The sequence below is a fragment of the Stegodyphus dumicola genome, chromosome X2 (genome assembly GCF_044657685.1).
Source record: "Stegodyphus dumicola isolate Sdum_Otavi_A_Nest chromosome X2, ASM4465768v1".
Taxonomy (NCBI): domain Eukaryota; kingdom Metazoa; phylum Arthropoda; class Arachnida; order Araneae; family Eresidae; genus Stegodyphus; species Stegodyphus dumicola.
The window spans coordinates 30,882,945-30,900,768 of NC_140781.1; the positions used below are offsets into that span (position 1 = coordinate 30,882,945).

Here is a 17,824-nt window from a genome sequence, read left to right on the forward strand (position 1 = left end):
TCCTGCTTCTGTATTATACAGCTAAAAATTGACAGACAAATATATCTTCATTTATCATAGGATAAATCACTTCAATGGTTAGATTGTTCATTTTTTTCTTACTGCAAATATAACAGAATTCAACCGCACAAGCTATAAAATGTTCATCGCTGTCAGTCTGCCAGTCTAGACTTTTTACGTATCAAGACATAACTTAAATGTTTAGAACGGTTGCCGGTTTTTTCAGAGGGATTTCTCATACGGTTCCTCTAATGGAGCTACTTGAAAGAGCATGGTACACTAACAGCAAAGTAAATAAAACCACTAAATACTTCTAATTTTATTTTGGTTCTCGTTTCGGCTAAACGCTCATACATATAATTTTTATGCTTATCTATATGGCAATTATATGTGTTAGTTTGCCTCAAAATATGCAGCACGAAATTAAAAGTCAATAGGAGTTGTATGCTTTGTGAAAATTTGACTGCTTATATGAAATCGGTACAGTTGCTTAAGAGCTGTATGCGTAAAGTGGATATTTTCGTGTTTATAGGATTCCTAGGGTTCGTTTTTAAAAATCGGTTTGCTTCCAACAATCGATTTGCAATCAGGTGTGCTTTAAGGTAGATAGATATAGAGAAAATGCTGGATTTGAACCCTGTTCCTTTGCAGATATTATTGATTTCATGCCGCAATAACAATTTAAATAGATATTTTCCCATAATTCACCCTGCATTTTTATATATAAGTATATTACAATTTCAGGTGTGTAGCGTTCAAAGAGAGCATTTGTATTGCATAAGTATGAAGTAAATGAATCTGTGTATTAGAATTCCCCCTTCCTAATAATGCCTACATACATCATATGCTATTGCCTATAACTAGACTGATGCTCTAGAATTTTATAATCTGTACATTTTGCATTTTGGCAGTATTCCGCTTATAGATGTAAAAGTTTCGAAATGCACATCAAGTAGTAATTAAACCTACTGCACATTGTTAGTTTATTACAATTATATGTATAGCATCTTTGCTACAATTATATAATGAACAACATTTTCAGAGTAATTGGTATTTTTAGCAGTTGCTTAATTTTTGCTTTACAATTAAATCGTCAACAGAAAATCTTTACTTACTCAGTAATTAAATTCTCAACAGAAAAGCTTCATTTACTCAATAACTGAATTCTGAACAGAAAATATTTACTTACTCAATAATTTAATTACTCATTCTTCACTTATTCAATAATAATTACAGAATACTTACACAAATTGTAACATATATATTAAGTAAAGTACGATCATCAGTGCGAAAAGATATCTTGTTCCATTCCAAGTTTCTTTCTTCCAGGTATAATTAATTATGTATAAATAATATGATAGTTATCAGTCACGTGAGTTGTTGGATAACAGTAACAGGTGAGATATACGATAGGAAAACATAAATATCTTACGAATGGTATTCATTTGCATTAACTATTTAGTGCTTGACAAACAGTTAAGTTCTAAATTAAATGAAAATTTTCCAAGATTTCTATGACAAATCAAAATGATTATGTGAAGCTCTTAATTCAGGAAATAGAGTGATTCTTTTGATAAAATATGTTCATTTCACAATTCTAATTAAAGATATAACTCCTGACGCTGTTTTGAAAACTTTTGATATTTAACGTAAGCGTAATAGTAGGCATGATTATAACAAAATAAACACCTGCAATTGTCTCTGAGAGCGTGTTTTTTCGTAGACTAGTAGTTTGCTCATGAATATCATAATATTTATACATATGTATCAAATTTACATAGTTCCTAAGAAATGGAAATTTTAATTTTGGAAAAAGGTTCAGTACATTTGTAATAGTTTTCTTTTCTCGCTTTTCATCGCAATATTTTCATATACAATCGATAGTCTTTTTTATGTAGATAATAAACTAACAGTTATTTCCAGATAGGAAACTAGCGTACAGTAGAAACGCAATGCAGTCTGAATATGATGTTAAATATAACATACAAAGTGCATTATTTAAACATTGGAATATTTGAAGAGTTGTATATTATTCGACTTTATTATACGAAATTATTATATATATATTTATATTATACGAAATATATATATTTATATTATACGAAAACTTGAGACAAACCACATATTTTTAATCGAAAATAGCAGGAAGACATTTATTTCTGTCTTCCTTTACAGCATTGTTGATCGACGCATGACAAAAAATTTATTCAAAACGTACGCATTTTAGAATATTTTAAAAAGTAAATCAAAATACAAAATTACACGAAAATATTCTGAATCATATGCCAATAATGTGAATATATACAGACATCGCAATTCTGATACGAATTCAAACGTGTTTGACAAATGGGCTATGGAATCATTTGCCATTTGTATGTTTGTTAAATTTGCCTAAATGAGACAAGTACGTTCTTTTCTTTAGAAATTATTCTGCCCTTTTTGGGCCAGATGTATTCTTTGTTGACGAAAGGATGAAAGAAGATCTTATTATATTTGAAATGTATTAAGCCGTTTTCTTGAGACTGACGCCAAACAATGCGAAATTTAAGCAGAAATAGCTTGCTTAATTTTTTTAAAGAAAACAAAATGAGACAATTTCGTTTATCTAAAGTAAATTTACTATAAAAGGTTGAAAAAGAATATATAAAATGAAAATAGTTGCAACACAAGAACCCGTCTGTCTGTACACATAATTAAAAAACATTAAATAACTATCATATTGTTAAAATATGTTTTTCAAAAAATAAACCAAAAGACATCTCCCATGCAATTTTACTTTTTCCTATGGTCCTTTCTCTCTCCTTAATATATATTTTGATTTTAAAACTCTGACCGTGATCTTGCCCCCAAACTTACGTTTCGCCCTCAAATTCCTTCCTCCTTCGCTGATAACACATAGGCAGGTTCCTCTCGACCTTCTGATGATTCGTTCCTCTCGACTCATACCCTTTTCCCAAAATCATTTCTAATCTCCTTCCCCAAAGCAGGGGTCATTCTTTCGATAGTACTCGCTACCTCTTCGTTCTGCATTTTTCTGTGGCTTAGATGCTCTCTGCTTGAATTTTGCTTTGTACAAAATATTCTACGCAACAACCCAGCGTCAATAACATTGTTTTGTATAGTGGTTATTAGGCAGTTATATGATTACTACTAAATAAACTTGTGGAATATTCTAAATTTTAAGTTAAACTACCCATTTAAAGATGTAATTTACAAATTGTATTATAAAGATAAATATTTTGAAAATGCCAAAGACGTAACTTCCTTAAGGCAAAATTCAAGCAGATTCTGCAATTTAAGGCATACTTACTATATTTAACTTACATAAATCCATTATTAATAGCATGCAATAATTACTCACATCTGTTTTAAGCTTGAAATATGAGTTTATAAATCTCAAAATTGCTTTGTGAGCTATTTATAATTTTAATATTAAAATGTCAGTTTTGTTTTCATGTGTTCTGTGAATACACTCTTCACAGGTAGATTTAGTTGAAAAGTATATGATGTTTACAGCATGACGTTACTACTTCGGAATCCCTATTGGATTCTACAGGATAACATTTTATGGGTGTTCATAAACTAAAAATATCTGAGTAGCATCTGTGAAGATAACTAATAATTATACTCAGAAAAATAGATTTTCTAGCTAATCTTGCTTGTTCTAGCTTTTTATTTTGAAATTAAAATATTATTTTAAAATATTTTTTCCTAAAACATATGCTAAAATTCTGTTGCTATAGCTATTATTTTATCAAAATGTTATCTGCGATGAACTATGAATTTTTATAGAAATTTTTCTGGAAAAGGTTTCTGAACAGCTAAAGAGTTTCAGTTTTAAGGCAATTTAATGCTACATCTTTAATTATCACATGGTATGCTAATTATGATTTGCTTTTATTATGTAACCATTTATGTAGTATATTGGCTTTTAATATGAACTTGAAAGGAAAGCTTTTTACATGAGACGACAAATACTTTGGGGAAATAACGTCAGTTCAAGACAAAGTTTTGGCGAACCTTGTTTCTAGATGTAACTTAAAATAGCTTTTACATACTTTACCTAAAATAGCCTTAAAAAGTTTTATTACATCCTTAAGAAATAAAGATGTAATGCGATAATAATTAAGAAGAGGAATGCTGATCTGATTCGATATTTAAACTAGATTTAGATTAAAGTAGCATATTTTTGATTGGCCTATGTGCCTTTAAGGAAGATTGGGGTTTGATTAATTGCAGGACACACGAAAATTACCAGCCTAGCAGAACGGATGTCTTCATGGAATGGGTTTTTCTGGAAATTGAAACTTCGTCACGTTATACATATAGAAAATCTCGGACAGCCAGTCTTTTGGTTAAGAGGTTATTTTGCATGAAAATGCGCTAAATTTTCCATAGCAATTACTTTAAGGATATTATTGCTTTAAATATACAAATAAAATGCCTTAGTTAAGTATTAAGCGTTTTAAACCAGATCATAGTATTCGTGTAAAAAAATCTAATTTTTCCTTTCAGTGAATGACTAAATTGTGGTATTAAAAAAATGTTACATTGTACTAATCTAATGGGTAATCCTCCCCAGCTTCAGTGATGCCTAAAATACCCATTTAAAAAGAGAAAAGATACGAATGAAAAATAATGCCTTGCCATCGCATAAAGCTTAATTTATGAAAATAATGATATCATTAAACTTGTTTAACTACCATAAGCAATGCATGCGTTTTTAGCATTTCTTATGACATAAAATCATATGTAATATCTAAACAAATAAATATCTAAATTAAGATTACACTTGTTATGTTCAAAGCATTAAAACATTTATGTTAATGTTAAAAAGCATCTTTGAGCTGTCACACTAAATCATGTGAAGTTTACTAAATTTACAAAGTTATACCAAAATCGATTAAAGTTTGAAAACCACATGTGCAAAGATTTGACACAGCACCAAAAATAAACAATTAATTTTATTTACATACATTGTCACTTTTATAATTCCACAGACACTTCTAAATTAGTGTAATAACTAACAATATCGATGTAAGAAAAATAACTGCGTTGCTTAATAATTTTTCTTTTAACAACTTTAATCTTTCATTTCACACTGTGTTTCAGTTTCGATCTCTGTAGTTTATTGCTGCAAGTTAGCATCATCATTACGGACTAATTTTGTGATTGCTCTTGCTTTTGAGACTTATTTTTATAGTTTGTTTAATTGGAATTTTGTCTACGGTGTTCAAAATATAACATACGTTAATTAAAATAAGGGAGACGCTTTAACAATAATGAATCAAAATTCATTGAAAAATAATCCGCTAATAACTGTAGATATCCAGCTAAGCTGGTGATTTAAAAATAGAGGTTATAAGGTATTTCTCCCGCCTTCTTAGCATGCCTTAGTGGTGTAGTGGTCAGCCCACTCGGCGTGTATTCGAGATGTCCATGGAAATGGTAATATAATATATAAATACATATTTCTTTTAATTTACCTCGGACCGGCCACGGGTCGGATAGAACTTTCCGGCGGGCCGTAGTTTGCCCATCCCTGGTCTAGATCATCTGTTATGCCTATGACCAGACTCGACTGCCGTTGTTCAGGTAAAACCTCAAATCAGGTCGTATCAGTCATCCGACATAACACAACTGCAAGCTGCCGACCTATTGAAGGACTACCCGTTCCAGTTAACTGCTTAAATCCTTACCCTTTTCGAAAAATCTTCATAAATCTCTGGAGGAAACGAGCATGTGATTAAGTTCGAAATGATAGAACAAAATGCAAATTGTCACAAAGTAGACGTTAGAAATTAAACAAGTAAGGAATGAAATGGTCGGCAGAGATATATAAAAATTTCAAACTCTCCTCTGCTTCACCATATGACACATGGGGCTGAAATTAGAAAGATAGGGAAGAACTAGAGAAATGACACATTTTACGTTGGTGAAGAGGGAGAAGGGAAGTTGGACGAAACGTCATTTTGGGTAAAAGGACTGTGAGCCTTTGAAACACGCAGCAACATTGCTTATTATATCTGCCTCAAAACAGGAATAGCGTTTAGTCGATTCTGAAAAAATGTTATTAAACTTTCAAAATTTCTATCATTCTTAAGTAACTATGTATCTTCTTACCCTATTTTTATTTCAATTATACTAATGATTTTATGGTGGCCGAATAAAAGGAAGGATTTTTTTTTATTTCATATCTGCTAAACATAACTTCCTAATACTGTACTAGTACAGTATTAATAATTGTAATGCCTATTATAGATACAATTATTTAACGTTGCTTTGGTTAGAAACATCTAATAAATCATCTGCATTAATTTCCTTAAATAAACTTATGTTATGATCCCTCCTTTATTCCTATTTATAAATCCTCATATTTTAAAATTTATACCAGTGTATTAAATAGTAGGTAAATAATTTTTAGAAAACGCGTTACATACATAAAATCTAAATTTAAAAGCATTCCACGCAAAAATTACCTCGCGATAATTAAGACAATAAAATAAAAATCTACAATCAGAGATGTGTTTTTATTGCTTTCCATTTTTCAACCATTCGGTTTGATGTGATTCGAACCCCAGATAAAACTACACTATGCGACGATTACTAAACAAAGCTCAACCTTCTCCACAATGCCACGGTTTGACTAGTAGAAATGAATAAACAAAATACCTAAAAAGATAGAATATGTGAAATATATTTCGTTTGATACATGTTCACTATTTTAAATTTGTTTCTTTTGCACATTTTCTAAACATGACACTTTTCTACGTAGCTTTTAAAGGGCGCAAATAATATGAATCCAAAAGTTCTTTATCCACTACTTTCTCTCTCGGGTTCGGTAATAGCGATATATTAGCCCTAAATAATGTGTTGCAGAGAACTTTATGATTTCCACATAATCGCTGTTTGCACAGTGGAGAAAGTAAAACCATGAAAGGAAGTCTGAATTAGCTGTTGTTTGCGGCTAGCAAATTTATTCAAGAATAATTATCATTCTGAATAACAGACATGCATTTATGAAACACAAACGGTACTTAAAGCAGCATTAACGAGAAGGATACATCAAGCGACACAGCTGTGACAATTCTTTTATTCTGACGCTAAACTATACCCAGACGTCTAACATGATGGAATAAAATATGCAAATATGATTATATCCTTATTTTCGGTAACAAGATAACAACAAACATTAAACCATTTGGTGTGATTTCCTCTTGAATTTTGCATAACTCTAGAAATTAAGCTGGACGTACACACTTTCTCATTTCCTTCCGTCGCAGTTTCTTGGCATTCTTAGAGAAAACAGAATTTCCCTTGGGTATGCATCCACCACGTTTCTAACTCTTTTCTTTTATTTGTTCTGTTTCCTATCACATCGGCTGGCTTCTGGTCGATTTACCATTCTATTGCTTCCTTTAAATAATAAAAAAGATGCGAAATATATATATATATATATATATATAAGGAGTTTGGGTTGAAACTTCTTCTGTTGTTGCAAAAATGGTCTTGTGTTATGGAAGTTGGAAGACGGTTTGAGATAGGATCAAACCCAGATGGACAGCTGCATTGCTTTTCGTGAGGTAAACAGATTTGAAGATTTCGATAGTATTTTACGAGAGGAATTCAAAAACTTACGATCACTCTGTGGATCTAGAGGGATCAATTTCTCATCAACATTGCCAGTGAAGTTTTGGGCAAATGTGGTTCTGCAGCTCGCAGATAGATCAGTACCTAACAAAAAGAGAATTTTCGCGGAAGACGCACATTCTTTTCACAGGCACCTGTCATGCCAAAACAGTGTATTTCTTTTTAGAGTTGCAAAACAAAAATCAATACGCGGGGCTCTTACTTAAGTTTCCAAGCTTATTTTGCTTGATGTTTTTTATATCTTCTTTTCATAATTCAGCGAACGTTTCTGTGAACATGTGCTCTGAGTAAAGGAATTTTGTTATAAAGGTATTTAAATAAGGTATATGTTAATTTAATAGGGTATTATTATTACTGACAATTTAATTTCTGATTTTTTGTCAATTATTATTCCCCTTGTAATGCCTATTATAGATACAATTATTTAACGTTGCTTTGGTTAGAAACATCTAATAAAACATCTGCATTAAGATCCTTAAATAAATTTATGTTATGATCGCTCCTTTATTTCATAGGTTTTCCAGGAAATTTATCATAATCAATGTAAATTAAAATAATTTTACGATGGCATATATTAAGAAATATATTTTTAAAATTAACTTCAAACGTACAAGATGTGGCTACATGCGATATATACTCTTCTCTTTTGAAGAAAGTAAAATGCTATATTTGATTATAATCTGAGAAATGTGAAAATAACTGCCTGATTATAAATTGAATGATCCTTATGCAATTACATTCTATAAGATTGTTTAATGTTTCCATTGTAGAAATTGTGATAAAAACCCTCACGTTCACATTTTCGATATTTATATTAAAATCAAAATTGTGATTTGTGATTAGTTATTTTTCATAAATTTAATCACAGAAATGTTTTTTTAAGTAATAAAATTAATTAAGTTTTATATTTGTGCTGTTAACGTCACCAGTCAACAGTATTTGGTCCTCTTTATAGACGTATTTTTGATAATTCCTGTACAATATCCTGTAATTCCTGTATTTTACATTTGAGTATTAATTTAACAGCAATTAATAATCTTTTATTATCTTCATGTCTAAAGATAATTTTTGTTTTAAAGCTTTACTAAGCAATTTAATTCCTTGCGTGCTTTTATCGTACTTTTGAATTACTATTAAAACGGCGTATGTCACTTTTTGAGTCTATCAAGTTTAAAGAGATTAATTTGTAAAACTTTTGTCTTGATATTTTAAATATATTTCAAATTATACTCCAGCGACGCTACAGGTGGTATTTAGTTCGGATATTCAGTATTAAAAATTACTGTTGGACCCCAAATACTGGACATATCTAACATTATGTGCATCTCAACCATCGTAAATCTCTCTACTATGGCCATTAGGCCTAGCAAGCTTATAATTCCCCATCACTGTCCAATGTATTATTAATAATTTATAATGCTGGAAAAGCAAACTCCCCCATTGCTACTCAAAGAGATACTATTAATATTTTGGCATTCTTCTCGGCAATAAACGGCTTGCTTCTGATGATGTCGAAATAACCTTTCCACATTTTGTGAGAATACCGACGACGCCCATAGGAGGACTAAAATATTTAACAACTGGGCGATGTTTAATAAACGATTAAACTTTTATTCTGTGAAAATTTCGAAATTGCAATTATGAACTGTTCGAAACCACAAGCGATCAGTCTTACACTGCTTAAAATATTAAACATTGTTATTAAGTTAACACTTACCGCTCCACTGCTTCGCTGCATTTTCTTTTCATTCGTAAACACAATACAGTAACGTAGTTTATGTTTCCCGACCGGTCTGGATACAACCTACGAATTCTAACCTAATAATGTTCAGTAGCAGTAAAGTAAACAACATCAAAATCAATCGGTAAAGATTATATATAGAGCTTTTATTGTTTCCTAATGCCTTTTCTCCATGATATTAAATGGTGTATTTAGCACAGTAAATATTCCGATATTTTTGTCATAGTAAGCAAATAACACGTATCTCTAAATATCTTCAAATAAAACATTTTCATCGCTATTTAATAATGTAAATCTTCATTATTTTTTCTGCTCGATTTATCAAACTCAGGATTTTGTAAAGGAATATTTATTCAAGAGCATTTTTCACTTCAATTTAGTATTTCTATTTTAAGCTTATTGTTAAGTGATATAGAATGTGGGAAGTAAACAGTGATTTTATAACGATTATAAAAAGCAAAGCACATGGTGCACAATAGCAAATTACTCACATGGTGAAAGAAAGAAAATTGTGAATGTAAATTATCATTCCCTAAGCAAAAATTGAAAACTAGATATTTCTTGATATAGGAAAAAATAATAAATTGCAATTTTTGTTTCAAAAGGCAAATGGAATAGATAGATAATCGCACAGAAGTTTTGCCCACATTTATTCATTGATATATTACATGAATATACAGCAGCTAGTTCATTTTTTCCATTGAACACTTTCTGCAAGTTCAAGAAATGTTGCATTTGAATTTGCTACAGTTCATTAAACTTTACTTTATTTATAGCATTGAGATTTTGGCATCTAAAAATTAGCAGATTTAAAATTACACAAATTATGCGTATATAATTAATTTATTTTCCCATTAATTTATAATTATGGTGTCACGACAGATGCGTGGGATATTTAAATCAGGTAGACTACTTTTCTTGTAGTCATGATATGCATACTTTTAAGCATGATACTCATATAATTAGTCCTTTTATTGAGAATCTAATGAACGATGAACTTAGCAGAGAATAATGGTTTACTTACTTTGCCAATAATTCACACTTTAGCCTTTATGAAAATTAGAACGTCGGTAATTAATCGAAGGTAAAATTGTTTAAGCAAAGCTCTTGATAAGAGCATGTATGCTTCCAAACAAAACGTTAGCGTCACACATACTTTACGCGATTTGGGATGCTCGGATTAAATGTTTAGCCTCATATCATCTTTGTCATGTCAATATATCGTTAAAAGATCGGCTTCTTCGTGTGACAAATAACGGCAAATTTTTCTAATAGCTTGCTCACAGTTTTGATGTCAGAGGATAAACAAAAGGCTTCGCCTCATTGTTTCTGGTTTCAAGGCCATGAGAAAAGCTCCATAAAAACGTTTAGATGTAGGGATAAGCTATTTTTGATAAACTGATATATTGCTTCATGGTTGTTGATTTGTAAGCCTGCAACATATCAGTTAGCATGATCTGACGACTACAGTGGTATTTAGTCTAAATGTTTCTATTCATGATTCGCTTTTTATATGAATTTACTCCTACACTGTTATAGAACTTTTGTCTTGTCTAATCACATATAACGAAATATGATGCCAGGAGAAAATTTTCTAAGAAGAGACATTCTCTTCCTCCTACCATTAAAGAGATCCTAGCTGACACATGTTTCGCTGAAACCAATATCTCAGCTAGCTACGCAAGACATTTTTCAGTTGGGATGAAAGTCTTTAACTTCAAGCTGTGTCCCTCGTTCCTTTTCCTAGTTTTCGCATCAGTCAGTCAATCAGGTTAGTGAAGATCTGGCTTAGAGAGGCTCACACTTCCCTTTGTATAGGCTTCTGTTATGAAATGTTGCAATAAATATTTGTCAGCACGTATCTTTTTAGCTTACGTACATATAAGGTTACAAGTATTAATTGATTCTTAATTTTTGTGGTCTAGGTTTAATACCACATTTAAAATAGGCACACAGATTTCGTATTTGTTGGTTATTGCACTAAATAAGCAATACGGATTGTGATTTTACATGATACTGAAGAGAAAACAAATATATGATTCTAGAAATAAAATTTTTGGAACAGAATATATACTATTAAATTGAAAACTAGAATTTCTATATCATAAAAACAAATAAATCCGCATATATTTTTTGTTAATTAACAACAGTAACAATATAGTATCGTCACTCTTCTGCAAAAATTTCAAAATTTTAATAAACGCCATTTTTACTTAAAAACTACTCGGTAAGCTAACACATTAATTTCCATACTTTGTTTTTTTAAGGTTCAGTTGCATAAAATTAACTGAAGGGAGGGAAAGTAAGTTACATTTAATATTGAAGACTCACAATCATTTCATACAGTATTTAAATATTATAAATTGACAAATAATTGTCCATACAATAACTTTATTCGTTGTTCTTTAAAACCAACAAGCACCCTAGTCATTGCTACTGCAAAGGAAAATTTTATTCATTTGATATTCAATTTAGTGAGCGTCCAAAATGTGTAACAAGTCAATTTTCGTTGAAAGATTCTGTAGAAAACAGTATTTTTTTGGCTTTTAAATGTTACCTGTTAGAGATAACGTTGATTACATATCCTATTTTTCATATGTTGTTTACTATGTGAAAATATGTATAAGCTGTAAGCTGCTTTGTATTTTCGTTAAAAGATAAGAAAACAAAAACCTGCATCAGAGTGAGTACGAAACGCTTCAGTCAATGCTGTCATTGCGTAAACTTTGTGATAAAAAATTCTAGTTCTAAGTTTCAAGCGTATTTGAATATTAACTCTTACATTATATAACTAAGCTATATAAGTATAAAACGGAAGTTGGTCAAACTTCAAATACTTTTATCCTGCAAAACCCTTGACCTTTCTTACAATTAATTTTGATGTAAGTTAGGAGCATAATTTTTTTATTTACTTCACTGATGCCAGAAATACATAGACCATGTTGTTCCATAATTTTTTAGCTTCTCTTTATGTCTCTCTATATGTACATATACATTATCCTATTTATATATGTATCATATTTATCATCCAGAAATAAAATTCATTCTTTACTAAATATAATCTTTGGGATTTACTGCTCAAATAGTATTTTATGAGTGATTTTCAAGTCACTGGAAGAATGTACGTTAATTGAAATATTCAAACGCAACCCCGCTAGACACCACACGTTAGCTGCGTATTAAAATAGGAAACTGTGAGCTGTAAAAGGCACTGAGAAATGCTGTTACGTTCCTTCTACATGATGATAAACGATTAAGATTCAGAGTGATAAAGAGAAATGCGGCAAGGCAAGTTAGGTTCAAGCAGCTACTCATGGATATAGGCTGTGTTATGAAGTAATTGACTGTTAACCTCAGTGTCGTCAGTAGGCTTTGGAAAGCATTTCCAGAGCAACTAAACTCATCTAAGCTTGTTTGCAGTCACCTTAGGGCATACCTATTTAAGACTGAAGCTATTTGACTGTAATCAGGATGCGCTACGTTTGTGTCAATGCATGCATCAATGCACCTCAGAATTCGCTGTAGTCAGTAGAAAGCACGTACAGTTATAACAGGCTTTTTGGATAAGGTTTATTTTCAAGACACCGTCATTATCTTTGAAACTCAGCAAATTGTAGTGGCATAATAGCAAATGTGTTTCATTCTGCAAAGGCTGTTCTTTGTTTACAGCTCTCTCTTTCTTTTTTGAAGAAAAAACTAAAATGTGAACATCTATCTCCTTCATCTATCATATTATGAACTTCTAACTGAATATTTTTATTTTGAATGATTGCGTAAAGAATAAACTGTCAAAACCAGGATTCGCATAAAGGGTTTTGGAAATATTTTAAATTTTAAGTGTAACGGCTCTGACTAAAATTTTGTATATTTTAATTGTTTTAATATATTTTCCTTCCTTTTTTCCCTTTTGTATTTATGTCGTACATACATACAGAAATTGCGTTAATATTACTTTTCATTAATTTAATAATCAAAGCATGTAAAAATTTCTTATACGAAATTCCTTTTTTTTCAATACCATATTTTAATTTAAAGAAAGAGCATATTTTTATATGATACGCATCAGCTATAGAAGTTTACGAAAATGTTCTTTTATATATTTGTGTTCCGTTATATCTATGTTTTAATTATCAGACTATGACTTAATTAATATGTGTCAGCAATTTACTCCATTATTCTCAATCTCCTCAAGGCGTTCTATTCTCTTGCGTTAGACTATTAACAGGTACCGTTCGAGATTCAATTAAAGTACGCCGTTTTTATTTTTTATTCATTATAAATAGAAAGAAAATAAAAGTATAAAAATGGACGCTGCATATAAAATTTCTTTTTTCCCTCTTTATATTAGTAGTTAATTTTCATAAGAGTTACTAAGAACACTTTCGTAATTATATTTCCTTATAGAAAAAGTCAGAAGTTTTTGTAGGAAATATTTAAGAATACTTATAAAGATCATTCCTATCTTAATAGCTTTTATTAAAGAACAGAATGGTTTTTAACGAAAATTATCGCGATATACTCCAACACCGATTTAAACATTTATATTTTTATATGGATGATTTAACTGCTAGTGGCTTGCAACTAGCTTTAACAAGTGCGAAGGGATATAAAAAGGATTTAGATTTTTAAAAGGCGGAGGAATCAGAAATGGCTTGGTTACGATATTAACTTTATTTTGTACCTCATACAATTAAAACTAATTCCTGATTATTTGTAAACGTCTTCATTGTTTTTTTTTGATAAGTTAAACTGATTAGATTTTCCTGGGTATACGTAAAATTAGGAATTCAAAAAGTTACGTTTTTCTGGATGAATTAAAAAGTTGGATTTATATATCAGTCGGTTCATGTTTATTAGAATATTCATTAATATAGTTAATAAACTTACAAAATTTTAACATCAAATTCGTTAAAATGCGTTATAAAATCAACTATTTTGTTTTATAATTTACAGGATTAGAAATAAAATCCTGTTTGCGTTCTTTAATTTGAGTGAAGAAATAATTTAAAATTTTAAGAAATTAAAATATTAAAATAGATGAGATTATTTGTGCAACGCGTGCGAAATGATGATACTAACCCTTTGGGTACTTTTGACGACTTAGACTTGTCACGCACTTGTTTTGCGTAAGTTATGGATAATGAATCTTAATCGTCATTCAAACTAGGACAAAATTAAAAATGTACGTTCTTGTCCATGGCAACAGTGCAAGTTTCGTCCAGTACTTCAGTTAATATTATTTGTAAAAGTCAACGGAAGAATTTTTCAAATAAATCCGTACACTAATGGTTAATATATCAAAATTAGAGTTGTAAATTATCTCGGAAAAATGCAAAGTTCACGGGTCTGTAATCATAAATATAATAATGAAATTAAAAAACAAATTCGTGAAATTGCTGGGTTTTACATTATACTTTTACCTCAATGCTTAGGTCATACTTTTATTTAATGCCTGGGTTATACTTTTACCATAATGTATGGAGTTTAGATAAATACTTTCGGTAAATTCTCAGAGCCAAGGAATTGCTTTACACCTTTGCAAAAGTACACTTCAACACGAATGGCAAAGCAAAGTGTTGTATCTTTTTCTATTTTCTAAAATACGCATACTGCATATTTTGAATAAATCTCCTTCTGCCAGTATCATTCATAAGCGAATTTTGACATAAAGTTGTACAGAGTTTACATTCTTCCATTTTAGAAAAATTTATTGGAAAATTTATTATAACTTTTCATATATATAGTTATCCGAAATCAAAAATTATAACTTTGCATATAAATAGTTATCCGAAATCAAAAATTATAACTTTGCATATAAATAGTTATCCGAAATTGCATATATATAGTTATCCGAAATCAAAATTTTTACCTAAATTTAGTTTATGAGATCAAAATTACTGCAAGTTGGATACACTTTTTTTCTGATTATTTTACAACGAATAGTGAATGAAATGTCCCCTAATTGCTATACTGTTACTTTCCAAATAAGTTTTCTAGCTTTTACTTTATTATGCTAATGAAACTATCTCTTTAAAACTTTTAGCGTGGAAGAAACCAGCACCTGTTTAAACAAAGTTTCTCCTGAAAGCACGCGGGTATTTTGGAGGCACTCATTTGTTGGCTAGCCGAACTTCTACGTTCTATGTAATTACGTCGGGTGGTAACCATTGTGCTGAATAGAATTTTGCTCTCCCTTCTGAAATTATTAAAGATTGACAACATCTACAAATGGACGCGACATTTGGGCGGGTCTGGATGAAGCAAAGTACTTCGATTAATAACAAGATGTTATTAGTCCGGCGTTATTGTATTCATTGTAATGTTCAGGAGAGGCCTGAAATTATGGACCCATGCAAATTTTTGCTTTGACATTTGCCCGAGGATATTTATTTATCTAAAACAGAAATTTTGCTGCTTTATTTGAAAGAAGATATTTTTTATTTGTGCATCAAAAGGACGTTTAGCAATTTAAATGCAGTACAATAGGATATGACACTATTATTATAAAATTAAAATTAGTTAAAACAAAATAAAATCAAAGAATTAGGTTCTAGGAATAAATGATGATAGCTTTTAATTGTTATTTTCAATAATATTTCAAGATTTAATTTTTACTAAAGCAGAAATTACGTTGCTTTATTTGAAGGTTTTTCATGCTTGCATTTCTGTATCTAATGATGTTCAGCAATATAAATGCAATGTAAGAGAATATTAAAATGAGTTTAAAGAAAACCTGACCAAAGAATTTCGTGCTAGGAGTAAATAAAAGTAGTTTTTAATTTTAATTTTTAGTGGGATTTAAGATTTAATTTTTATCTAAAGAAAAAAGTGTGTTGCTTTATTTGAAGGATTATCACGTTTGTATTCTTGCAGGACATTGCTAATGACATTTAGCAATTTAAATTCAATACAAGAATATGTTACGCTTTTATTGCAAAGTAAAATTGTTTAGGCAAAATGTAATTTAAGGATTACGCACTAAATATAAATAAAAGTTGTTTTTAATTTTAATATTCACTAAAATTTTAATTTTTTAAATTCTAAATTCTATAAGTAACCGAAACCGTAATTAGTACTATTAAAATTTAAGTTAGCATAATAAATAGCACTACCATTATTTTAAAGCATTTAAATAGCACTACCATTATTTTAAAGTTAAATAAGTGTGCGCATAAAAGTGTGTTTCTCTAAAATATCATGTTCAGTAAAAGAGTTAGCATTTCTCAATGTTAATGAGACAGAAAGTTTACGTAATATAAATATTTAGGATTTGCCAAACTTTATTTTGACGAATCAGTCAATTAAGTATTGCATCACTAAAATGAACCAGAAGACTGCAGTTAACTGAAAATATTTGCATCCAAAACATTTAAGATGTTGATATACTTTAAGACACCGCCTAGTATTAACATCATATTAAAAGCAGTGAAACTTGGGTTTTAGCAGAAAGTTTTAAAAAATAGGCATGTTTTATTATCAGTAATGTTTTCCTCGACAAGCATTAATAAATATTTTACTAGTCTTATCTTTATAATGAGTCGGAATCTATAAATACTACAAAACAGAAGTAATGTAAGTGATTAAACAACAACTAAAACCCTTCTGTAATAAGAATTTGATATTAAAACAGTTTTATCATCTATAAGGAACATAAAAATTTGGCCAATTTTCTGAAACAAATTTTCAGTAGGCGTGTTACTTGTGTTTCTAACAGGTAAGTATGTTTTAATTATCTAATTGCAAAAGTCTATGCTTATTAAATGTCAACCATATATTACTGATTTTAGCTTTATCGTGTATGTAATTGTAATACAAAGTATTTTTAAGAACTGTAATTTTGTATTTCAGCCTGGAAACGATCCATATTGTTTCGTGGATTTAGCTGACCATCAGTCAGCTGCAGCTACACTTCTAGCAATGAATAAAAGGCAGCAAAGCGTCGGAAAGGTACCGTGAAATATTTTCATTTTCTCTAGAGAAAAATAAACGTTGACATATATAAATAAACATATAATCAGTGAAGTGGATAAATAAAATAGTAAAAGTTATTGATAAGTTTGTTAAATATCTATGAGAATTAAAATTGAAAAAAAATGGCGTGACCTCGGATAAAGTCATAATTGCTTTGAATTCAGTTTCTCATCTCTTTGAAAACTAAACTTAAGCTTTTATTTATAGCTCTTAGACATATTTCAAGTACCTGTACGTAGCTATTAACGAACTTGCATATATTTTCTTTAATTATTTTATTAATTTAAATATTTAAAACTACTTTTGCGTGATATCCATAAACTGCTGAAGTATAAATTCATTATGAATATTCTTATAAATATACGCTGTACTTTAAGATACCAGTCTTTAGAAACATGTACTGAGCAATAAATAATCCGTAATGTGTTAGTATCATTCCCCTGTACCAAATTTAATTTGCAA

The 17,824-nt window shown here is 30.0% G+C and overlaps 1 protein-coding gene across 1 annotated transcript in view; it reads left to right on the top strand.

Annotated features, from left to right (window-relative positions):
* Positions 1-17,824, top strand: part of LOC146992719 (uncharacterized) — a 256,771-nt gene that overhangs the window by 87,954 nt on the left and 150,993 nt on the right. The window contains exon 2 of the mRNA XM_085808791.1: positions 17,240-17,338. Within this exon, the coding sequence (XP_085664917.1) occupies positions 17,240-17,338 (99 nt within the window). The remainder of the gene's footprint in view (positions 1-17,239; positions 17,339-17,824) is intronic.